The sequence below is a fragment of the Anneissia japonica genome, unplaced genomic scaffold (genome assembly GCF_011630105.1).
Source record: "Anneissia japonica isolate Jap-2015-1 unplaced genomic scaffold, ASM1163010v1 scaffold376_len1572418_cov194, whole genome shotgun sequence".
NCBI lineage: Eukaryota > Metazoa > Echinodermata > Crinoidea > Comatulida > Comatulidae > Anneissia > Anneissia japonica.
Window position 1 is genome coordinate 644,655 of NW_022741166.1, and position 26,962 is coordinate 671,616.

The 26,962-nt window shown below is 32.2% G+C and overlaps 1 protein-coding gene across 4 annotated transcripts; it reads right to left on the minus strand.

Moving 5' to 3' along the window:
- Positions 1-2,499: 2,499 nt before the first annotated feature.
- On the minus strand, positions 2,500-26,483 carry LOC117118631 (axonemal dynein light chain domain-containing protein 1-like). 4 transcript variants are annotated; one of them, XM_033263280.1, is made up of 28 exons: positions 26,357-26,483; positions 24,377-24,552; positions 23,042-23,208; positions 22,554-22,666; positions 22,233-22,353; positions 21,415-21,500; positions 21,121-21,177; positions 20,312-20,495; positions 19,655-19,842; positions 19,062-19,128; positions 18,327-18,364; positions 17,231-17,351; positions 16,744-17,012; positions 15,754-15,807; positions 14,994-15,078; positions 14,382-14,564; positions 14,033-14,041; positions 13,294-13,305; positions 10,525-10,576; positions 9,467-9,680; positions 8,925-9,018; positions 8,220-8,410; positions 7,512-7,608; positions 7,001-7,159; positions 6,482-6,589; positions 5,494-5,634; positions 3,653-3,759; positions 2,500-3,030 (listed from the first exon to the last, which is right to left on the minus strand). In XM_033263280.1, exons 2-28 carry the CDS (start codon positions 24,468-24,470, stop codon positions 2,679-2,681), a joined length of 3,363 nt encoding a protein of 1,120 aa, XP_033119171.1. In that variant the 5' UTR covers positions 24,471-24,552; positions 26,357-26,483; the 3' UTR covers positions 2,500-2,678. The 4 variants fall into 4 exon arrangements, with proteins under 4 accessions (XP_033119171.1, XP_033119170.1, XP_033119173.1 ...); XM_033263279.1 differs by having other exon boundaries at positions 21,415-21,503; XM_033263282.1 differs by lacking the exon at positions 15,754-15,807 and having other exon boundaries at positions 21,415-21,503.
- Between the last annotated feature and the right edge of the window lie 479 nt (positions 26,484-26,962).

A 26,962-nucleotide genomic window follows, 5' to 3' on the forward strand; every position in this document is an offset into this window, starting at 1 on the left:
CACCCCCCAACCTAGACTGCCATGCTTCTAACGTTATTTATCTCATCTATTGTATTAAGTGTAACCATGGAAACTACATAGGTGAAACGGGTACCAAAATCAATAATCACAAATGCACTATTAGACGCAAAGACATGAGCAAATCTGTTGCAGCTCATTTCAGTTTACCTAACCATAATGCCAGTGACATGCGATTTATTATTCTACAAAGTAATTTCATATCTACCAAAGAAAGACGTAGTGCGGAAATCCGTTGGATTCTCCGCCTAAAAACCCACAAAAAAAGGTTTTAATAAGGACATGGGCTTTGCCAGTGAATATACATTCATCAAAGATATTAATTAAACAAGCCTATACTTTGTTTACTCCAGCCCTATTTCATTTCCTGTATATTTATTTTTACTATGCTACAGACTTCACTATATATATATTTTATATCATATTTTATATTTCTGTTCCATATTTTTTATCCATATAATGCTTTATTTTACCTATTTATAATTTTCCATTTCCTGCTTATATCCTATTTCTCTATTTGTTTAGAAGCCATCCCCTCACAGTCAGCATATCGTGGGAACAGCCATTATCTGCTTTCTCATTCCTTATTGTTTATCTATACTCAGCATTAAGGCATTGTCTTTGCTAGTATTAGCTTTCTTACTTTAGATAACAACCCAGCTCTCTAGTTAATTCTTATTTACTAGTTTGACTACATTCGTTGCGAGCTATGCTACACGATGTATTATTATGTCCTTTATTCGAACACTGTATTTACCTTTCTTTGATGATTTATGTATATAGTTTATCTAATTTTCTTTCCTCCATGGTTTAACAGTGTTAACGGCTACCTTGATTTATATTTCAGTGTATGCTATTATTTGTTTCCAGCCGTACTTATTGTGTAATGGAGTGTATCTGGTGGTATTAAATTGGAATGCCAAAGATTTAATTTAGTGTACTGGGAGAACGTTCCTAATAGAGTCCAAATGTTGTGGTGGTTTTAAGTAAAAGTTCCCAGTGGTTCTCTTTATCTTTGCGATTTCTGAGTGTGTCAAATGATCTAATCAGTAAATTTTTAACCCCTTGTATTACTAATTTTAGGGGGCCTACAATCCGAGATTAAAAATCACAATATTAATTCATTCAAATTTTTTCTTGGTCCTTAAGGATATCAGTATAGGCCCACTGTGTGTGTTACTTTAAAGCTAATAATAGGATTTATTACCATACTTTTTCTGCCTTCTTTCATATAAGATGTGGCTCTTAATCTTGTGTACTTTCATATAGAATTCAAATCCATAGCGCAACCCTCAACTTGATTTTTAAGTAAACATTCTATTCATTCTAATATCTGTATAGCTCTGAAATCCAGGACAATATATAACTTTTGTTGTTTTAATTACATTTATATTGTTTACATCATAAATGTATTGCATTTGCAATGCAAATTATTGTTACAATTTACTTTAATATATATTGTAACTCGTTCTTAGCTCAGCCAGGGAATATGACTGCTTCCTTGGTCAACCAAAATAAAATTATAAAGAATCGATTTCCTTATTGTAGGACTACATGCCAAACCCCATATTATATACAGTACATAATTGTACAATGTTATAAGCCGTATATATTATATTTATATATACGGTATATGATAATTATATATACGGTATATTATATTTATATATACGGTATATTATATTTATATATACGGTACATTCCGCAAAACCTCGAATGGGCTGCTTTTTATGATCTTTGGTTGCAGTGGTGGTGCCAGGGGAGGGGGGTTTGTTTCGTTATAGCCTAAATCGTGTGGGAATTTAATGCTAAAATAAAATAATATTGATACCGACACGCTCAGGGATTTTTGGCAGACATGAGACTTTTTAAAATTCCGTCCATAGGTGTATGGTGATCGATCTCCTCCCCCACCACTAAGGATTTTATTCCTTACATGCTCGAAATTGCATTCAGGATTCGCATTTTTCCCTTTTACTTGAGAATAAAGTAGGCCTACGTGTCTTTAAGGTTGCCTGCACATGCTTTTTTTTACACTGACATGAGTGGCAATGTGTACGTGTCCTTTGATCTCATCCGACAGCACTTATAAAACAACATACAGTATCTGCATGTTAGTGCAGCTGGTATACATGATGTTACCATATTTTAAGTAGCTGTACTACAAATGGAGAATCTTTAGTCAAACAGCTACAACGATCACAAATAGCATACATATATATTTTATAATATTGGCATTACATTGCATGAGATTCTGGTCTTTAACCGTGAAACAGCCCTCAAATGCAGGAGTGTCACAACGAATGTGATGGTAGGTCTGAACGCTCACATAGGTGTAGTATGGTATATTTTACACGGCACATTTGTGATTAGTGAGGGCGCACTGGCACAATATACAATGTTGCATGTTAGTAGCACCTTCTGCATACCTGTATCTCTCAAGGTGTGTAAATATTATAAATGAAATCACAAAACCAAATGTGCATATATAATAGTATACTTTAATTAATCTGTACCACTATACATCATTTCATATACACAATATTTTTACAATAGATCATTGCAAAATTAATATATTTTAAAAATTCTATTGACAATTAATATTTCCATAATGAAGCTAGCAAAAACATAATAAGAGAAAATAAATATGCTGTAGCTGTTTATTTGCTTTTTTTGGATCTGGTGGAACCTCTTGAGGTTGACCTATTGGAAGCTTGTGAGGGAGGTCGTTGCTGGGATCCAGGCCTCCTGGTGGACGGTGATGGCGCTGTTGGTGGAATAGGTGAATGCATGGGGAGTTGAGCCTGGGCAGACGTTGGTACTGCTGATGCAGGAGCAGAGCTCTGTGCCTGTGAATTTTCAACTGCTGATGGTGCTGGTGTGCCAATTTCAGACTGACCGGGTGTAGCGCTCTTTCTTTCCAGGGCACGTAATTTCTCGAGAGCAGTCGCCAGCTCCTCTTCTAGTTGTACCACTCGATTTTCTGATTTTAAAGCTCGTTCTTCAGTAACTCTTAAACACAAGCAAGATAGAAGATAAGTAATTATTAAATAACTAATTAATTCATTAAAAAAAAATTGACCTAGCTTTTGTATTACCATTATGTTAAAACAGTGCTGGCCCTTTTGTTTACTGCCATTTTGTATTTTCCAAACATGGATGAATTGTCATATGATTACTGTATATATTTATTATTTATTTACATTGAATTTATTGTATTATGTATGAAAAAATATTAAAATATTATACTTTGTTGAAACATATAAATTTAATACTGGAATTATTTTACTTGACATTTACAAATGCATAAATGTTTCCAACTATATACAGTATTATTTGCAGAGATCTGCAAATTGTTTGGTTTTTGTGGCAGATGTCTATAATTTGTATTGTATATAGTGGTTTTAGCCACTGTTCATTTTAACTGTATCTTGGATATTTGCAATAAATTATATTGTCATAAATCAATGAAAACTTATTTCCACAGTGAGTATCTTAATGGAATAACTTATATCAAGGAGGGATTAGTAAAATAATTCCTCCATGCTTATATCTGATCCTTTTAAATGAGCATTTAAATATTTCGGTTGAATTTTTAAAGGGATTTGCCCAGGAAGCATGAAATTCAACTTACAGCAGTTGGTCTTGCAAAGAGTTAACAGCTGCTAAAGCTTCATAAGCTTTTGAGGTGTCAGGTGTGGCAGATCTTGTGGTACCGACTGTAGAGGGTGCTTTAGATTCCTGTGAAAGCAAATGTAGTACTGTACTGAATTTTCTTTTGAGTACTACCAGTTTTGTATCTAATCTTCTACCATGACAATAAATACATTAGTGATTATTGCAACAAACTTGATGCGTTTGTTTACCCCCTTCATCTGCTGTCAATAGCAGATACAAATACGATAATGATTGATAAAGGTGACAATAAAGATCGATCTACTGCATGCTTTCTTACTACAAGGCCTAAAAAAAAAATTGTTTGTTTGCCCTTTTTTTTCTAAAAATGATCAGACAACTTTAGACTAATTGTAGGGTGTCTGGCAAAAAGTAAAGATAAATTCACTCACATTTTTTTTAATTTGTAAAGAAAAAAGATAAAAAATACGGTTTTTTAAATATTTTTTTTGTTTTTCCGCCCCATATTTTTTTCAGTGAATTAGGGGTGGGTGGAGAAGGGCAAACAACCAATTTTTTTTTTTACCTAATACAGCTTATTAGAATTTTAATAAAATGCCATTTGAAATGATTATAAAAAATTATTATGGTTGTAAAGTATATAGCTTATCGCTTTGCGTTAAGAACGTAAATGTAAACAATACAATGATATGCACACACACGCACAAGTATAGTTAAGTTCCAACTCCCTTTAAGTTCGGTAGTTTCAATGCAGACTCCGAGTATAACATACTACTCCTATTCACCACAAATTATTTCTGTTTGAAAAATGGTGAGTTGATTTTATTATAAAGAAACATTATTATATGCATGAATAGTAATATGATAACTGAATTGAAATAAAATAAATGGGTTTAGCGCAAGGCTGTGTTAAGTCCTAGGCTAGTGTATGTTAGTTGTTTGTTTCATACTTTAGTTAATTATTAGCAAAATGTAGTTTTAATTTAAAATTAATTAGACCTGATTCAATGCAATTTATGACTTATGACTTAGTTATTCACATATAAGTATGTGAATCATAATACTGTACTGTACAGTATGCATGTTAAGTAATGTTATATCTATTGCAAGCTACTCGTTATTGAATTTGTGTTTGCATGCTTTAGTACATTTGTAAATATGTGCGCACTGTTGCTGTGGCAACAGTACATGCTACAGATGGATACATGAAACCTAGACTTACAGTATCATATAATTTATGTAAACTTGCTACTGGTACTGGTACTTGTAGCCGTCTGATTTCAGACATTCGGCAGCCATTGACATTATGTTAGTATTAATAGTTAAGATTGTTTTATTTTTCTAGTTTGCTTACTGAAGAACATTCTTCAATTTGTATTAAAGAACCAAGCAGTAGAAGACTTAGATGTGCAACCACGGTAGAATTATCATCATTGATTTTTAATACTGAATATTAATATACATAGAATATCAACAATACTTGTTGTATGCAAGTATCTTTGATATTATTATCTGTTATACTGCTTATATATAGATTGATTAATTATTTATTTCATTCGCAATGTTATAATTGCTAAGTATTATTATTATTTATTTTTCTGTTACAGTTTTCACATTGTTTAATGATTGAATAAAACAGTCAGCATTAAGCATCAGTCGAGACTTGTTTTCTAAGTCACTATCTGCCACAATGGTAATGATGATGATTATGGTGATAATTGGGATGATGGAGCTTTCTAGTAAATTGATTTTGGAGTTTTTCTGTGCATATACAAAAACTCTGGTTTTGATGATGATGATTTACCAAATTCTTTATCAGTGACAATGAGAGAACTTTACCTTTGGGGGTTCTGTTGCCTCGTCCAATGACTGTACACGAACATTGTCATCATAACCTATGACCTCCATCTTACTTGTATCATATTCACTGAGTTTGCTCATGGACGAGCCCGTTGGAAGAGCAGGGCCTGTCACGGACTCCTGAAAAATCAGAAAAACAAATTACAATATGTTAAGGCATGGTAAAGTATATCATCGTAAACCTAATTGACTACTAGTTAATGGATCTTTCTGGAATGTCAATCAAACTTAACAACTGATCAACCAGGAATATGAGTACGTCCCACAGACACACGTTTACATTTATGACTGCACTCAACCAAAGTGGCAGGGCTTAGCAGAATGATTTTGGGCTGGGTATTCACTGCAGCAGCTGCAACAGCTGCAGTGCCACCTCTGTTGGTTAGTTTGGTACTGGTACTTGTATGGGCATTTATAATGCACCTCTTCCTTGTGGTTACAAAGCACAGTTCTTTTCCCTGGTCATTAGGTTTACATGCAAAGTGTTGCTGCTGGTAATCAGCGCAGGAGCAGGCAACCCCACCAGGTATTCCATTTATACTCCTGGGTGGAGAGAAGCAATGCAGATAAAGTGTCTTGCTCAAGGACACAAGCGAAATGCACAGCGAGAGATTGAAACCCTGACCTTGAGATTGGGAAACCAAACTGTTCCCGCTGCACCAAACTGCTTGGCAGCAGTAGACTGGGAAACAATTACCTGCTTTATCTAAAGAGTATACTGCATCTTGTAGTAATGCATAGCTGAGCCAATTTATACACAGGATTTAATAGTTTCAAAGGATGGTGCTTAAGAACCTGTATTTCATAGAGTGAGCAGCTTTTACCCCCATGATAGAAGGACTCCACATAAAGATTTCTATGTTTCATTACATACACTATGGTTACTATTACTTTACTGCTACACTCAAAATCAAATAATTGGAGTAATAAGAAATGATTGCTAAAAATTTGGACAAATGAAACATACCTCTGATGTTTCTGGACTTGACTGTTCTTTGTTTGGAGGGCTAGATGTTTCTTGCTGGACTAATGATGCCTCCTTTGACTTTTCCCCCTGAGGGTCAACAGAAACAGGCTAAAATAGAAAGAGCATTTATAAAAAAAAAATATCAAAAGTTAGTCTAACCATGGAGTTGTAATTATTTTTCAAAATGATTATAACTCCATGGTCTAACCAACAATTCATTATCTTAAAGAATACAACTTTCTTTAATAGTAATGATAGTGAAGATGGTTGCAACTATAATAACATAGTGCAAAAATAAAGTGCAAAACTGCAAATATAATTTGCAACAAAGCTTCTGTGCTTTAACATCATATTAATGTTTCTTAGCATTGCTTAAGATGCAGAATTGTGGAATAAGTGAACATAGAGACAATAAACACCCCTCTTTCTCCACTCAAATCCTTAATACTTAATATCTTGTGTTTGATTTATCTTGTTCACGTACACCTGCATAAATATACAGCTGAATGACAGGCTTACTTTAACAGGAGACTGAGGCACAGGTGTTGTGCTTGGCCTACTATCAGTACTAGCAGTCAAGGATTCCTGGGTTGCTGGTGGGTTCTGGCTGACTGGGGTAAAGTTCCTCAACTCATTCATGATCAAAGTAGCTGTGTGGATCCATTCAACACACTCTGTCTGTAGCAAACAAAGCACAGAAACATAAACAATCATTGAAAAAGAGCAATCCGCTTAGATTTAAGGTTAATCGTACGACAGCCTGATGCGGTAGGTCTGCGTCAGGTATAGTCGCGTCGTAGAATATTAAAGATGTTCAATATTCTCACAGTGACCTCCCGAACATAAATCTTGTCGGGCTGTGTCAACAACAACGCTGCCTGAGATGGCCTTTACTGTGTCAGTTACTCACAGCATAGGTATTATTTACTACTAAAAAACAAAGTATACCATAATAAATAAATCATTTGTACAACGGTTATTAGGGAGGTCACCTGACAAAGTTGTTTAATCACGTGATTAAGTTGGTTACCTTGATTCTCTTGAGATCTTTCATCTCATGGTCGGCAGCTTCCGTTCTCATCATCTGCTGCTTCTGTAGCTCCTCCGCTACAATGGTGGAGCAACAGCTGCAGGATAAGAAAATTATTTTGGTGATAAGAATATATATAATAAAATTTATAATACACAATTCCAAAAACAATAAAATTATAAAATGTACAATGTTTGTTTTTAAAAGAGCCTGTGAATCAACCAGATTGTTATTTTTAAAGGCTATGAGTAAGTCAGTATATTTTGAAGATGAAGCACGGGCCTATTTTATTGTATTAAATACTAAAATGAACGTTTTCGTTACCATGTAAACATATAAAAATATAAAAGGAAATTCTTTTACGATGATAAGTGCAAAGATATCCAAACAGGTGTGCTTTTATGGAAGTGCCTATAAAAAATTATTTATAGTATGTTCATTATAATTATAGGGACAATAGTTTTCTAATTATTATTATTTATTATTTGTGGGACAAGCACCTACTTCTGGTGCTGTTCTGATTGCTCAATTGTTAAGGTTGACTTCCGAAAGTGCATTGCAGATGTTGAGCTTTCTCCACACTATCAAATTGTATGTGACAAATAACTGTGATATGACCATATTTGGGTGTAATTTGACATCATTACACAAATTTGTTGCAGTGCGGACAGAACTTCATAACATATTAAAAACCATAAATATACTGACCTTGTAAGGTAGTTAGAAAAACGTGTCAGCTTGTCGAACAACATGGATGCTTTCTGTTGAATTGTCTCAATGGTGTCCGTGGTTTCCCGGCCACTTTCCACTGCCTCAGGTGGGCTACCGGGTAAATCAGGTGACAGGTGTAACAACACCTGAATCACCCAATGGATCATACTTGAATGCAAGTCAGCAACCTGTCAATGCAAGAATGTAATATTAATCTTTAAAAAAATAGTTTTGAAATGGAGAAAAATAATCAGAAAAATTTAACAAAATATTTAGTGAAGGCATATATAAATCATCTTCACTTAAATAATCATTAAAAGGTTATCTGATCATCATAATTAAAGTGTGATATAGGCTATCACATGAAATTATTGTTTCCAAAATTAGTGTTCTCCTCTTCCTTTTCATATTTGTCAACCTCAACAGGATCACCATCATCAATATTTATCATCAAATTTACCACCACTACCTCCACCACCATCCTCATCACCACCACTGTCACAACGGTAGTATAATCATCATCTTCAACATCATCATTAACATCCACCACCTGCCTCATTATCTTTATCTTCACTATCATAAGTACAACTATAAAGAAAACTACATCACTACAACACCAGCCCCACCATCAGTTACAAACTGTTATGTGATGAGTATGAATGCAAAATGTGTTTCACTATTTTAATTTTTTTGCATGCTCACCTGGTCAGCAAGTTTAGCATCTTCATTATCAATGCCATTGGTTGTCACAGTCAGCCACTTCTGAGCATGTTTGAAAACGTCTTTCATTTCAACCCTTCATGATAAAAAACAAGAGACAAAAATGATAAAATATAGAACAGATCTGCATTAAAACAGGTGTAAATCTAGAATTTTGAAAAAAAGGCAGCAGAAGGGACACAGTTCCATCACAGTAAGAACATTAAGAGAGTATTGGCAGGGATTGGGGATATATGCTAAAGTTCTCAATTTTAATGCATCATACTACCAATGAAAGCATCAAAACACATCACTTCTGGGTTGAGGCTAAATCTATGCCAAATTAGTTTTCATGACCTAAAAATGACTCTCACCTAAGTGCACTCATGCAAAACACACTGCTTATGAAGCATTCAAACTGTATTTTTGTTTCAAGTCCTGTATGTATGTTAAAACACAATTTTGATAATGTACAATCCACAAGAAACTTTCTTGTTGTTTTTTACCAACTGACAGTACTCTATCATTATTGCAAGCTAACTTACATATTTTTTAACTTAGCATTAGCTTCTTCTTCTGTCTGAATCGTCCCGACACATAAGATGGCTTCTTCAATAATCATCAACCAATCATCAAACAATTCGTATAGCCGTGCCCATTCTACATTTAGGGGCATAGCGCCACCATTCAGGATGCCATTCAGCTTTGTATCCCAGCTTTCCATTGAGTTTGTAAGATGAATCAATCTTTTAGCTGTGCCTGTATTTGAAAAAATTAATGTTAGAAAATACAAAAATAGAAATTAGAAAATGGTTTTATGAGCTCACAAATAAAATAACATTAATAGATAAAAATAAACAACTATCAAATCAAATCAGTTTTTTAAAATAAATAAGGTGCTACCAATACTCTACCATGTCATACATAGTTACACAAGTTACAAAAAAATTAATATATAAACTATATAATTAATATAATTATTATGATAATAAGTGAAGGCGTAGTTATGTGCACAGGTGCCTAGACTCGAATCCCGAGGAACTTAGAATATTTTCTCATGGCTAAAACAACTCCGTCCATAAAAAAAATAATGGGACTTAGTTATAGAGCATTATTTTAATTTGTTGCAAGTTTTACTTGTTGTTGAATGTGAAAGGAATAAAATACATATAAAACAAAATCATTGACAATAACAAAAATAATTGTATTTCAAATTATGCAAATAATTTAGCACCTTACAATGGGAAGTGATATCATAGCATTCATATATGTTTTGTCTCTGTAAGTAGTTAGTCGACCTTATGTAAAAGGTTTATGAATATCTCACAAAATATTAAAGTAAAAAACAGCAGCACTTTTGAGACTAACAATATATAATTAATTCTCTAGCTTTCGTCCACACAGTGGACTTCATCAGGAAACTGTACAAATGGGAAAGCTAGAGAATTAATTATATATTGTTTGTCTCAAAAGTGCTGCTGTTTTTTACTTTATACTTTCTATACTGTACAGACTAACGCGGCTATACTTTTTATTCATCATGTCACAAAATGTTGAGAACACATTATGAATATTTCATTATGAAAAGTTAAACGATACTTACCATTTTCTCCATTTACTTTGATCTGAAACTGCCTCATTAGTTGATGACATTCCTACAAATATAAATAATAACATAAAAGTGTGACCAATTTTTTATTTGTCTTCTAGTTTAAAAGGAAAATAAGAAAACACTTTAGTAATAATAAATATAATAAAAATAATTTTAATAAAAATTGTTGCTGATAATGGCAAAAATTGTGGCATCAGCATAATAATAATAATAATAATAATAATAATAATAATAATAATAATAATAATAATAATAATAATAATAATAATATAATGGTTCTTGATAGTGATACTTGATAGGAATCCTCTTACAGGGTTTTTCTGAATTTCCCAGAGAGCATGTTACTTTACAAAAACATTATGACTTCAATTGGGAGAGGGCGCTATTATCCTGCTTTCGTTGACCCTACTGAAAGTACTAAGAGGGTCTGGAACAGTAGCTAATAGATGCAATAAGGATCTCCACACCTTCAATATCTTCACACAGGAAACAACAACTATTATTGAAAATTCATATAAATATTTATTACAAATAAACCAAATACTGTGTTCTATCAAATAATAATAATAATATAATAATCATAGGCCTACTATAAACTGTATTAATAAAATATCATTATAAAAAAAATAAAGTACATTGGTTATACACAGTGCATAAATGTATATCAATATCAATGTGGTGAACAGAGAAATTCAGTGCCAAGAATTATAATACATTATCACATCAATTATTCATTTACTTACAACCAGATGTCCCATTATTTATTGCAACGCAAACGGCCTTGCTGTTTATGTATGCCTTTTTGTCTTTATTAAATGTAATGTTTACATTTTTTTTATTTGAAGCTGTACAACCTACACTTCTTTACACTAGTGTACTTCTTTGGAGTCTCACAAATGATGACGATTAATTTGACGATGATTGAGTTTTTTTTTAATGCTTTTTAAAATTTAACATTTCTGATTTTTGTAATGTAATTTTAATTGCCAAAGCTTCTGTTTTTTGAATTTGTATGTTTTATATTTTTATTTGAAGTGAATTTGAAATTGTATTTAATATGTATGTACTTGAATATTTTTATATTTCTATATGAATAATAGAATTCACTTCTATATGAAGTGAATTTGTATTTCTTTTTTCTATGAAGTGATTGTATTTTTTCTGAATACATATACCTGAAAAAAATAACATACATTTCTTTGTATTCTTTATATGAGGACAAATAAAATTTCTTGTATCTTGTATCCAAATTATATATTTTTTTCAATATTTCATACAGATCTCTCTCACAAGTCACAGCCTTAGTAATGAAACACCCCTGAAAACAATTTACAGCATAAAGTATGAAAGTATAAACCTAAGTATTTTTAAACCTAATAATAGAAAAAATGTATTATGAAGCTATTTAAACGTCAAAATTTAGGCCTAAGGATAAAAATTAGTTTTTTCACCTAACATGTAGTTTTCCGCTATGTTACCAGATCAATTAATTTCTCCCTGATAATAGCTTCTTTACATACATGAGACACATTACAAGCCTTTTTTAAAAAATGTGATATCTCTTTGTAAGTATTTTAATGTTTTGTCCTTTCTTGTTGCAATTTTGTATATAATATTTTTAATAATAATTATATATATATATATATTCTTATGTTTTTGTAAATACACTAATTCAGCCTTTGGCTGCCATTTGTATACAGTCTATTATACCTGAATAATAAAAATCTAAATATGAGGGTTAAAGTTAGATCTTGATATATCGTCTCTTTTCATATTCCTAATACTATATTGTATCTTATACTAGAATTGTTCTGTTATATATGCCTATATACTAGTCATAGTTATGTGAAACTAGAAGATTTAAGCTAGGCCCCTGGTGACATCTCTAAAACATCTCTTCTGTAGTGTGCTAACCACATTTACAAAGCGCATAACTTGACTGAATAACAGGGATTGTTACCGCCAACTGTGTTAAGGTCCTCTATAGTTTATTATATCTCTATAGTTTCAATGAATTGACAATACCATATACTAGGATAATAATGAGTAGCCATACTTGTCTATAGAATGCACAACCAGCACTTAGAAAACAATACTTATTATTAAAATAGAATTTTACATGCATTATACATCTTAAATACTATTGTAACTATACTGTATATCTGAACAGTGGCCTCCCTTTTAGTGTGCCTTCTTTTCTAAATCTTTTACCTGTCTAGGTTATTTATTTATTTATATAAGAATGGATATAGAAATGACATTTGAAAACAAATACCATATGAAGAAAAATGCAAAGAGAAAGGACTGATAAAACAAAGTGCATATAAAAATCAAACTAAGTGCAAAAACTCCAAAAGCAGAGTGTTTTCATACTAATAATCAGTTTTATGTGTGGAATAATTTGTTACTGAAGTACCACCAGCTTGTTTCTGCTGCGAAAAATCTGGTAATACCAGCACAGTGGTATAACTGACTTCTCTAAAGCATTTGATATGGTACACCATATCATGGCCTTCCATAGGCTCAATGAAATTGGGATTTCATTTGTTATTTTAACATGGGTAATTAACAGAGGGAGAAATATAAAGGGGTATTTTCGGATTATATAACCATCAATGGCCCAATTCTTGCCCCAATAATATTTTTATGTTCCATTAAGGTATAATCTAAGGTGAAAAATATGTATTTTAATGGAATTTTTACATGATTATCTCACCACAAACAGTATATCAATAAGTATGCAAAACTTTATTGATTTACCTCTTTTAAATCCTACATTTACATACCACATACATTAGCCAAGCAAAATAAAGAAATTAATCATTAAGTAGATTATACATGTACAATAAAAGCAAAGAAAAAATGCAAGCAAATCTTTTTTCATGTATTTATTACAAATAAAAATGACGATATTCAATTGATAATTCTGTTATTTCATTTTCAGTCAGCATTCAATTTTTCTAAAGTGTGTTAGTCCCAAACCCAAAACAAAAATTGATCCGTTTAAAATATGCATTAATTTAATTTAACATTAAAAATAAATATTGAGAAAAAGGAGATATATATCAAGCACAAATATGCAATGTTTTGATATAAAAAGCAAAGATAAAGCTTAAAAAATGAAAGAGAATTTTAAAATATATACAAACCCTGCCGTTTTGATTGTGGAAATGAAATCGAAATATAAAATAGTTATATTTTATGATTTGTACATTATTTGCCTATAATGAGATTTCTTGTTAACATTGTAAATTTAATACTCATTTGTTCCTTCATTCATACAATTATTTAATTATTTATTTGTTAATTCATTCAATTATTTATTTACTCATAACATTATTCATTCAATTATTCGTTTGTTTATATTTTCCTTTAATTATTAATTTGTTTATACATCCATCCATCCATCCAGTCATTCACTAAATTCTAATGGAAGCTTGAAACAAGAAAGTTGTATTTTAGAATGTAGAGAGATGAAAACATACAAATAAGATTTTACCTCTGTACGCTGTCCAACAAAATAAATGAACAATTTAAGCAGCATGCAGAAACAGTTAAAACAAAGGAAATAAAAATGGTGAGTTGACATATAAAACACACACACACACAAATATTATATACAGCACATAAATATGAATGCATTTACATGCTTAATTTTTTGGCTGTATATTCTCAAATTCACACGGATGAATAATGCGCCCTTTAACCTGTAGCAAGGATTAATTCACTTGTGGGAAGATTGTTAGTATAACACTTAAACACATTTCCTCTGTAACTTGTTGTCTTATGTAAATTGGGTATATGACACCCCTTTTTCTTATTAATTATTAAATTGAATAATTTATTACCTTATTCATGATTAGCATCTTCTCATGGTCAGGGTATTCCTGTCCATTATCTGGCTTGTGTCTGCTGAAAACCTTAATCGCGATCTCTGTCCACTGTTCTGTCTGCTTTGAAATCATGTACATACTCTCCTCGTGGCCAAGTAGAACATCCCCTCCAAATCTTTCCACTTCTTTGTTGAGATTCTGTAATGGAAAAATCCCTCCAAGTAATGAAAATATAGCATCTGTAATCACTGTGATAGAACAGAAACAATGAATATTTATAGCACAGATCACAACTCTGTTATGAGTCTCCCAGAAATCAACATTGTTCCCTACTACCTGAATAGTTGAGCCCTGGAGACATGACAAATGTACCTCTCAACATGAATAATCAAAAGTAAGAATTATTATATCAACTGAGAACAGGATGACAGACCTGAAATGGAATTGATGAATGAAAACTCATTTGGTTTAAAATATCTGATTATGTTACACTGATAAGGATTTTAAATACAATTGTACCCCCACCCCTACAAAGAAAACAATATATAAAACATTTTTCAGCATTTCTCCCAAGTTGAAAACAAGTGGTTTGTTTTAACAGGCACTATGCAAATTTATAACACAAACCTCTTCCCAGTGTCGTAAGTCTTCATACAACTGTCTGATAACTTCCTTACTGGGTGCCTTAGCAACTGTCATGGCTTCACTAGCCCTATACAGGTGAATCATAAGATACAAAGTTACAAGATGATTGGATTTTGAAAACATTGTACAGCCCAATGTTTCACAAATAAAAATAATCAAAATTTGATTGTAACAGCACCAATAATACAATTTAAAAAAAATAATAACAACAAGCACAATATCAAGAACATATTAATTTCAAAACATTCATGTTTTAAAAACCACATCAGAACAAAACTTGTGCAAAAATACAATCGTGGTTGTTAAATTAATTCAATCATTCATTCGATTTATTGTCATTTGCAACATATCATTTACATCACATAGACATTGAAGTTACAGAAATTGTTACTATATTGACATTATTTTTACATACTACAACCCCACTAAAGAAAAAACACAAACTTATAAGTATAAACAATAAATAAAGCACTCTGGTTTATAGTATCAAACATAAAAAAAAAATGTAGAGTTTTTAATTGTTTAGACAAAATATTAATTTAAATTAATATTGTGGGAAAATAGTTTTATAAATCACATATTTCTACATTAATTTTGATTAAATTATTGCAGTTAAATATAATATTAAATCTTGCATAAATTATAGGCCTATTACCCTTGGTTCATGACTTAGAGTGAAGAAAGAGAAGGTTGGTAAGTTTTTACACAGCAAACATTGTTATGAAAGCAACTACAATATCACCTGGATGAGGGTCTTGGAGATCTATCAGTGAATACTGTTGTGCCAGGAAGGGTACTTTAGGAAAGATATTGAAAGATGGAAGGTTCAGATATAGATAATATAACACATCTTTAAAAGCTTCAAGACTGTGAGGCCAGTGAGGGAACTTTAGTCAAAGATATTGTAAAGATGCACTACAGCACATCCTTACAAGATTGAAAATTGCATTGCCAATGAAATTGTCTTTTAGATAATGTCCAACATACATGCATCAGCAATGCATTATTAACATACCTTGAAGGACTACGAAAAATCAATAAATTAGAGACTTGTGGCAAGTCTACTTGAAGGTTTGAAGGCAGTATGTCAGTGAGGGCATTTACGAAAAGATATTGTGAAAGATGCATACCTCAGTAATGCAACAGCAATAAACACATCTTAAGATGTGAAAACTAACATGCCACTGAGGGTGCTTGTGGCATAGATATTTTAACAGATTCATGGTTCAGTATTAAGCACTACGGTAGTAATAAATACACTATTCAGTTAATGGTTTGATTACTGTTCAAAATACTGAGGGTGAAGAGACAGAATGCAAACACAATTTTTTCCATAGACATGCAAACAATTAACTATAATATTCTCATTACTAGTAAATATGAGCAACTATATAATGCAGTATGCAACAGTTTTTTCTCAGGTGACAAGGAACCTCCTGATTTTTATATCATATAGTGTATGTAATAAATAAATAAATGTAAAAATATAAATTATATAATATAAATTATATTAAAATAAATAAATTATATAAATATTATTAATACATTAAAAACTGTTTAAAGAATTCCTTTAAAAAATGAATATTTGATGTCTGTAGTAAAGTTTAAAGTTATGGCAAGTTTAATTGATAATGAAAAACATGTTACTGTTTAAGTACATTATTAAGTATATATATTTTGTGATAATATTTAGGCAGGGAAATCAGTCAAAATATAAAAAAATAATGATTACATGACATTTTCTGAAAAATCTGCTATCCACCGGTTCACACCACTTTTGATTAATGTCAACCTCTCACATGTTTTCTTTTCCTCGATTAGTAGGTTAGCATCAAATTCCGTTGTGAGGGTGCGGTGGTTCTCTATGAGGCCCTGTAGCTGTGATAGCTGCTCTGTGTCACGGTCACTTAATACCACTGCAAAGTGCTTGGCTAGCTTACTCCAGCTCTTCTCACTAACATGCAGACGTCTGGCAGTACTTAAAGCATTGGCTTCAGTGACCTGTAACCAATTACATAATAAAAATGATAATATGGCAAAATAAAAATTCATTGATTTGGTTTTGTTTTGTGTGAAACAGGGCTGGAATAAAAAATGATTCACAAATAAACCAAAAATATATGTAATCTCTGCAACAGAATTAAGATCTTAAAGTAAGTACAGCATGAAATGACACACGTTTACATTTAAGATCTTTAAGAACTGATAGAAATAAAAACCTTAAGAGCCAGGTTGTATGCTGCATGGCTCCACAGTTCTCGTTCACCAGCAAGACTTGCAACCTGGTTTTCTAGACGCTTTCGTTGAAGCTCGTACAGTTCATGATACTCAGCAAGCAAGCTGTAAATAAAATAAGTAAACTTTTAGATTCAATATCTATTTTTATCATAAAAAGGACAACATATAATATACTGTATAAAAATGGACACTATGAAAAATTTTTTTAAAAATATCTTAAGTAACTAAAGTATGTGTGGCTACTCATAAGGGAGTGTGGCTACTCATAAGAAAACAAATTCTGTCCATATTATCACATTTTATGTGACACATACCTGTGATTTGCACATAATGAGGCATGTTGTAGCAAAATGGCTAAGTTGTAGCAAAAATATTGGTATTTTCAGATACCCGAGTATGTGATCTTTAAAATGAGGGGTCATTAATTGAAATTGGACATTTCAAGCCTAAGGTATTAGAAAGTGAAAGTACAGCACTCCTAGAATCAAGATAAACATGATTTTGAGTAATGAGTAATTGCCTTTCAAAGTTGTTTGTGCATATATTGTTTAATAGAATAAACTATCAAAATAACGTTAAATAAACAACTTGCTGACCACTTCCAGAATTAATACTTTGGTACATGATTAATAAGACATTAAACTATTGATCTATAGTGAAAAACAAATTTGGATTTTTAGTCAATTTTTTGAGCGCCCATATTTTATAGCTCATTTACACAATACTGGCCTGTGCGACAACTTAACCATTTCACCACGACATGCCTCATATAGGTGTGATATGACATCATCTTGATCACAAAATTTGTTAATTAAAACATTAAAGTGCGGAGTGAGCTTCAGAAGCACTACTATTTTCAATCTCATTAATTTAATATTTCCTATCATTTTTTAGTTAAATATCTTAAATATGGTATTGCCTGCTGGCTAATAGATGCCGCCACTGTCACTCTTCTGCAATGCATCGTACAAACCTGGGTAATCAAAAAGACTACCGAAAATCCCAATGATTAATCTCAGATAAGATAGTATAATACATACACCAAGAATCGAAATGCACACCATCAGACTACTTTACCTTGAATTCTTCTCAGATTCTTTTAGAGCTCGTGCCAACTGAAGGTGGAAATAAAAATTAAATTGTCAATACCATGCTAAACTTGGCTTTTTATTCACCAAACTGTTGGGGGGCACATTTTGACTGTCTTAAGCCCTGTTCAAATTATATTGTTTATATTGTTTACGGCCCAACTAACTGTGTACCTGGTCAATTTGACAAAAAAAAATCCAGTGCAAAGAGCTTACATATTATCTAAGCCAGGTAGTAAGTTTAACTTAACGAATTTTGCCCTGGGAGTACTAGCCAGGTTGTTTTTCCTAACCAGGAAAGTTCAATTGCAAACAGTACTTTGGTTAAAACTCCATGAGCAGCAGCATTGTATATAATGGACTTTTCAATCCGCACTTGTGTGCCCAAAAGAAATTTGAACTTGTATACATTTAAATGCACACAACATGATTTAATATTTTTCCAATTGGAAGGTTTAGAACAGCAATTTGCATGGCGTAGATTATTTAGGCACAACCTTGGTAAAACATATTGCATATTTATAAACAACTTGTCTGGGTAAAATTATATTTTTTCTTAGTGGAAATTAATCAAAAGTGATGGATTTTTGGATGCAAATATTAATATTATAATATGAAACACACAAAAAAAAAAAACGTGGTGGCTCTTTGCTTTTTCTAAATCATAGATCAACTGTAGCAGATCTTTCTGACCCATGAAACACACATACCAAGAGATACTTACATCTTCCTGTGCTTGTTGTGACTGTTTTGTGACTAGCTTATCATGCTGTCGTACATCAGATAATTCACTGAAAGAAATACAAGTAATATATGAATGCAATGATAATGATGACTTAAAAAAAATATTGATTAGTACTACTTCATTAGAATGGAAAATAACATGATGTTAATGTTGTAGCGTAGCTGTCTACTTGTCTCATTAATAAACTTATTGAAGTACTGTACAGTTAAACTTGCCTAAAGTCGACTTTGCCTATTCTCGAATAATTTCTAAATCAATCTTATTTTACATGCCAAATTGTTGTGTTTTCTATTAATTAACGATCTGTAAACAGAATTTTATCTAAGTCAAACAATTTTTCAATGCCATTTTATTTTCGACTTTGGCTAGTTCAACTAACACTGTATAAATTATACTAATTACAAAGATAGCAAGCATAGTACAGTACTACTATTTATACTATTATTAACAACAACAACAGTAATAAGAATATAATGCTTTTATCAATATAAAAAAATAAAAGCCACAAAATAATGCGCTTTCTCTACAATTTTTATTATAAATTAAAAAACCTCATAGGAATTAAATCTTACGATGTGAGATCAGATATAGATGACTTGAATCTGAAGAGTTCTTCTGTAAGCCTGCGATCCAGAGCCCTCTGTGCCATCACCTCTTGGTGCAGGCTTTTCACCTGTCGTGGAACTTTGTCAAGGAGAGTGCAATACCTCTGCCGCAATTCAGACAGCAATTCACCTCGCTCTGCGCACTCAACAGTTACCTAAACGAAATAATTTTATTAATTAGGATATTATTAATAGTGTGACAGAACATACTTTCTGTTGTTAGTAAAGGACAGAAAATGTAAGAAAAAATTATGTTTTGAGAAAAAAAATAATGTGTGGGAAAAAAGTATTAGGTAATGTTGAAGAAATGATGGGATAGGGAAGGAAAACTGGTGTTGGCAAGGAAGGGATGACCAAATGATGCAGTAGGGATAGAGAAACAGTGCAATAGGGGTGGGGAAAAGTTTGTTTAGAAATAAAAAGGGGATATGATGGGGTAGAAGTTACAAATGGTGATGTAGGAAAATGGAGAGGTAGGGATAGGGAAATGGTGGTGAAGTGTGGTAAAAGAAAAGAGGGCAGCAGTAGGAAAATATTAGTAGCATAATAGGGTGTGGTAGATGTAAAGATTGTAGGTGGATATCTAGAGACTTAAGTTCCATAACCTTCTGTATTAAAAATCACCTGTCGGATCAATTCATGAAAGACAACATTGTAAATGCTTTGCTCCTTCTTGATCAACTCCAACAAATTGTGTATTTGTGTGGGACCTTTAATCTCCACCTCATCATCATCAACACCAGCCTTTTCTAACATAGTACGTATCGTCTCTTTAAGCTGAAGCACCTCGTACCGACTTGCTGGTTTCCTGTAAATTCATAATAAATGTATATATTTTATAAATATCACATCTGTCATTAATACATAAAATTGTGTTTAGTATTGTTTGTTAAGTTCCCTCAGTAAGGGGAATTTTTCTTTTCCATACTTAACTTAATTTCCTTTTTTATGTTACAGTATACATATATTTTATTTAACAACCACAAAAAGGAACACCCTCAAGGATACTGTAATCTATTCTTTTTTGTTTTTACTGTTACAAAATTATGATAAATATTATTCACTATGCAAGTCCTCAACCACTGCCATTGTATTAACATAATTATAATGACACCTGTATGTTTCTTTAATATTACCATGGAGGAATTAGTTTTTACATTATCAACATGCACACAACTCAAGCATATATTTTAGCATGGTTTTGGTTAACCTACAAGAACAGATTTTGCTATTTTGTTTTCTCTAGAGACCACATATTATGAACTATATAAATCTCCAACCATTACCACATACACCATAGGTGCTAAATAAAATATGTGTGGTATTACTGTATTAGTATTAAAATAATACTAATAAAACCACACATATTTAGTGCCTATGATAGCAAAAATATTTACTGTCAATGTTAAGCCTAGTGGTTATGTTGTACTTACATAGATGGGAAGCTGACCGGTTCTTCTTGCTTATCTATTAGATGGGTTGTGTATTTTCTGCAACAGAAAATAAAATACAATGTACACTTCAAAACACATTATAAAGTAAGAGTTGATTTTAAAGACTTCAAAATTTTATAAATTTATTTTCCATCTTGTAAGACATGACAAATATATTCTTGATTGATTCATTGATTGGCATCACACATAATTATGAAAATTCATTGATAATAATTTAATTGCTAAGAATTTCAAAATAATTCATTAAATTAATTAATAGATTTCATCACATACTCATCTTTGAAATCCAGACTCTGAACTCCTTTTGATTTGACAACGTGATATTCAGATGGAATCAATGTCTCAGGAAGCATCATACCCTGCTGTGAATAAACACACAAGTTCAAGTCTCCTAAAGGCCTGTCTAGAGACTATCACATTTTATTTGACAAAAGAATGTTGTATACCCAAATAATAGTCTTTATTTTCCTATATATGGTCATGATGTGATGTCTGGATATGGCTTTAAATATCAGTAATTATGTAGGATATTCAATATAATAAACTTAAAATTATTAATTTATAGTTCAACAATCATGTATAAATTATTATTTTTAAGTAAATTAATTATTCATAATTATTCTTTTCATGTTATTTTCATCAATAGAGATGGCAGGCAACAAAGGCCTTCCCTATACTGTGTCTATCATATTAAATTATTACAGAGCAATGTACCTTAAAAAAAAAAAACGGGATAAGATACAACAGGAAAAAATAATAAATTTTACATAAACTTAACATCATTTTCAATATACTGTCTCTTATACACATATACACATAATTTATAAGAAATATTGGAATATAAGTTCCTATACTAGTGCTGGATATAAATTTTGCATAATCTTGTGTTGATGTTTGTTATGTGAAGGGAAATGCGACTTAGAGCAGTGATTAAGTTTGCTGTTTGATAGCCTTGACCATGGGCCTAAAACAAAAGCTCTGGAAAATCATCTACAGTACTTTAATACAGTAAAGTCCGATCCAACATTACCTGTTACGTCTGACAGATAAAAGTTCGATAATGTGTGCCTACTTTGGCCATTACTGCTTACCTTACCACCATTCAATCGAACTTTGTGCTTTTCCAATCCCCTAATTGTACTCTGATCTGTCAGGTCGGGTTTTAGGAGAGGGGGTTCAACAACTGGTACATCATATAAAAATGAGATATCCCTGAAGAGAAATACATAGTCAATTGTTACATCAATAGTGTACATCATTATTACCATCATTATCTCTTCATCATTATCATCAGCACTTGTCATAAGAAAAAGTGACTTAGCAACCTTTGTCAAAAAATGATCTGTACTTATAAATGCCTATATTATTCTCTTCTCTATAACTCTTCATCTTTAATAGGCACCATACACTACCTTCCAGCTCCTGTCATTGATTTAGGATTATCTGTTAAATGTTGGAACTTCTTTCTCCGGCTAGGGAAATTCCAAAGATTAGCAGCAGGTGCATTTCCTTTATTTGTTGAGGCCTAAAACATACATTAGGAAGAAACATCTGAGCATATTCATACCAATATAAATATGAAATGGTTTAAAAAATATTGTTACTTTTATATTGTATGTATATTTAACTGCATTTACAATTGTAATTGAATCTAATTTATAACTATAAAAAAACTCCTCAATTAAAATACTGAAACATGTAATATATATTTTAATTGTAGTGTCAGCTTATGGTATTCTATTGGGTATGAATTTTGAATGAGTGTGAGTTGTTAATTTAAATAGTATTATCTTTGTTTTTAAACAATTAAGTTATTCTTTATGTTAAATTTCAATATAATATAGATTTGAAAAAAAGAAGAAGGTTGCTGTATTCATATTGATTAACATAGAGTACTTACATTTTTGGTTTTAAGAGCAGTTGGAAGACCATCCTTTGGAACTGGCTTTGGGATCTTTGTGAGAGCATTAAGGATCTCTTCAGGGATGAATTCACTTTGCAGTGATGTTGGAAGTGGTTTGCTTTTGTCAATGTAATTGTCACTGGACTTCAAATCTGGAAGCATAGCTGCAATACAATTAATATATGATATGGATTTTTTTATTCAGAATGTGGAGTTTTCATTATCTTCTATTATATTGTGCATAATCAATATCATTGCATAAATTTGCATAAAGGTATGATTGACAATATTAATCCCCTGCTTTTTTTAATGTACACAAAAGCATCTGAATGTGTACAAGCTTGGATAAACACATGACCAACAGCTGAAATGCCTCTGAAATATGGTGCCTTGTGACAACATGCAGCACAGTGGTGGCGCCAGCGGAGCAGGGGGAAATTGCCTCCCCCATTCGGACAGGCCTGGACCCCCTGTCATCCAACACACAACTAGGTCATTGGATCAAAAATTTAAAAAAATAATACTGTAATTTGCCTATACAAATAATGTTATTTTGACTGCCAATCCCTAATATTGTTGTCTAAAAGCACACTTGGACCATACTAAGACATAAATACTCTCCCCGTCAACCATACAAGAGAGTCTTTTTATTCCGGGCAGTCGACCGAGGCTTCGTCAGCCCTTTGGCTCAGACCCCTCTGTGGAACATGTCGGACCCTTGTCAGCAAATTTCTGGCGCCATCGCTGATGCAGCAGTGGCTACCACCAGTTTAGCCAACTGATCTATGCCAGTGGCGGATTTAGAGGGGGGAGGGCGTAAGGGGAGTACGCCCCCTCAATTTGTTTGTAAAAAATTGTTTTGTAAAACTTATCAGAAAATTACCATGCTAAATATTAAAAATCAATCAAATATTAACTCAAATTAATAAAGGTTTAAGGTAGAATCTTGCCTTGCATTCCCTTACTCTTACTTACTCGGACATTCACGCCCCTCTTTCTTACTGGGCTGGATCCGCCCCTGTATGCTACTCTTAAGACTAGATAGAGCAGCACTGTATGCTCCCTCTAATTAAAGACCCCTCCAATTCAAGACCACCTCCATTTAAAGACCATTTTTCTGTGGTCTTAAAATTACAATGTCTTTTATATTTATTATTCTAATTAGAGACTAAAACCTCTGAAAACCAGACACCCCAGTCCCAAAAGTGGTCTTTAATTGGAGGGAGACCTGTTTTAGGAAATGCAATCAATTTTTTTTTTTGGTATGCTTGGAAAAAATCAGTATCAGTAAAAATGTACAGTTGAATAAAGAAAAAGACCAAAACATCTTACAATCATCTCTACTCTGTACCATGACTCCTGAGGCATCATCATGTGACCTTGAAAGGTCTTTGAGATCTGGGGCAAGGCTCACAGCAGCAGACATAGCTAATAAAAAGATTTACCACTGTGTAGCAACAAATAACAATTGGTAGGTGAGCTGGAGAGTCTTATGCTACATCAGAATACTACAGAGAAAAATATAAAGATATCATCAAATGTTTCAATGGTGATTACTCAGAAAACTAGAAAATTAAAGCAAATTACCGTAAATCACATACTCAATCAGTGAATTAATTTAATAACCATTAGGTCTATCCCTCTAGGCCCTAACCTATGTCTACTAACAACATATTAAATGAGCTGAAATGCTAGGCCAACAATGACCAACTTGGTTTGTTTTAACTTTCCTAAAATTATCATATAAAACAATTTATGTTTGTAAAATCTATTTATTCACAATGAAGTCTAGTCAACAAGTATACAAATTTGGTAATATAATGAATCCAGTATGCATTTGTGGATGATAATATGGTATCATAAAATTATCATAAAACAAGAACTTTATGATGGTATGATGTTGTACTCATTAGATGAAGAAAGGGAACATGAATGTAATAAAAGGGTGTTTATTTATGCGAATGAATTCTGAATCTTTCCAACTTTTTTTTTTTTAAATTGAATACAATGGTTAGGTGCCTGACTATCGGCCGTTGAGAGCGCGATACTATGGCACCACTATCATTTTTATTTATTTAAAACCATAATTTGAGTGGGGGCGACCCTTACAGAATAAATCTGGTGTTCAGGGGCCCACTTAAATACAAAAATATAAAAAGTATGTAAAAATAAAGCCAACCTATCAATTTAGTCATAAAATTTAAAACAGCAAACATTAAAATACTAAAAAAATAAAATAATAAAAAGAAAGCAAAACAGACAAAGTAAACACACACACACACACCCCCAAACCCACACAGGAAAAAACCTAAGAAAAAGTGGAATATAAATCCTTGTTTAAATTTTCTGCAGCAACTCAACTGTCTGGACAGCCCTATATTGTTTTGGCTGCAAAGGTCGTATTTATTTTTTCCCTATGACCCGAAAATACTGATGACGTAGTTCACATTTTCCTCTGACCTCGTCATCAAACCAATTTTTTCCCACTTCGCGAAACGAGTGAATTTATTGCTGAAAGTTTTGGTTGTAAAAGACATGCAATTATTTCATAGAAGATAAGTTTATTTTGTTCTGAAACCAGTTTATTGTGTTAGATTATATATTCATCCACAACTGGGTGTAATATTTAGTTGTTCTGAATGAAACCTTGTTTTTGACAGTAAATAAAAAATTTGTCTGTGAATGGAAATTAACCAAATCTATCAAAGAAGTTAAAGCAGTTTTTGATCATTTTTCAAGAAAAGGTCAAATACTTTTCTATTGATTGCATTGGTTTTGAAGGACCAAATTTAAGCATAATTAATTAATAATTTCTTAAATTTGGTAACTTTGTTATTATTTGAAGGAGGACAATGATCTTGGTATCAATGTAATGCTACATTAATGCTTTTTCAAAATGGTACTGGCTGCAAAGGAATTCCTTGCATTCGAAATTTTTGTCACACAGTGGTGTAGGCCTAAAAAAATATTATTCTGCGGGAAAAATAATGCTTGAACAATGATTTTGAATACGGTATAAAATGTCAATATCTAGCCAGCTGTGTCATCAAAGGAGACGGGGGGGGGGGGGGGGTGGCATATGCCAGACTACTGAGTAGTACCACACTAGCCTAGTTTAGTATCTGGGCCTACAGGCTAGGCCTCTATACTACTAATAGTACCAGTACTACCAGTGAACAGTACTTCTCTAGCCTAGCTATCCTACCTGATGAGGCCTAGGCCCTAGGCCTAGTCTGGCTGGGCCTCTCTAAATCCTCTTACCGAACACTCTATGAACATGTTAGAATTTCATAAAACAATAAATCATATTACCTATATATTTATACAACGATATTCTTATGGAAAAAAAATTATGTTGCACAAAATTGAGAAAATCCCGTTTATAGCAGCCAAATTATGATCGATTGCATTAGTTTGTTGTCGTCAAGGTGCAATGTTAGCTGTTTGTTTGCATATTCTTTTCTCGTCAATAATCTGTGTTACCGCCCTCTATATGTGTCAAGAGTATTCTAAAAATTGAATTCGTCAAGTATTACGATAATACATATGATGATTACTGTGTTTTATGAAGTGAATTTTTATTTTTCATTACAAGAAGACAATATTTATATTAAATGATTTATTAACTTTTAGTGTTATTATTAATAAGCCCATCTTGATAATATTGACAGAATGTTGTTTGTCTGTGATTTTCCGCAATTGTTTATAAACTGGTATAAATTTCCCAGCATTGTAATATTCCCTATAAACTAACGGCAACGTCTCCTAGAGACTTGGCTTGGCCTAGTTAAGAATTGATTCATTTATTATTTGTTTTATTTCGTAAACAAAAAAGAGTGTTTTAATTTTCATACAGGACTAAATGCATTCAAGCATTAAAAAAAAAAGAAATCCATTATTATAAACCTGCCAAAAGAA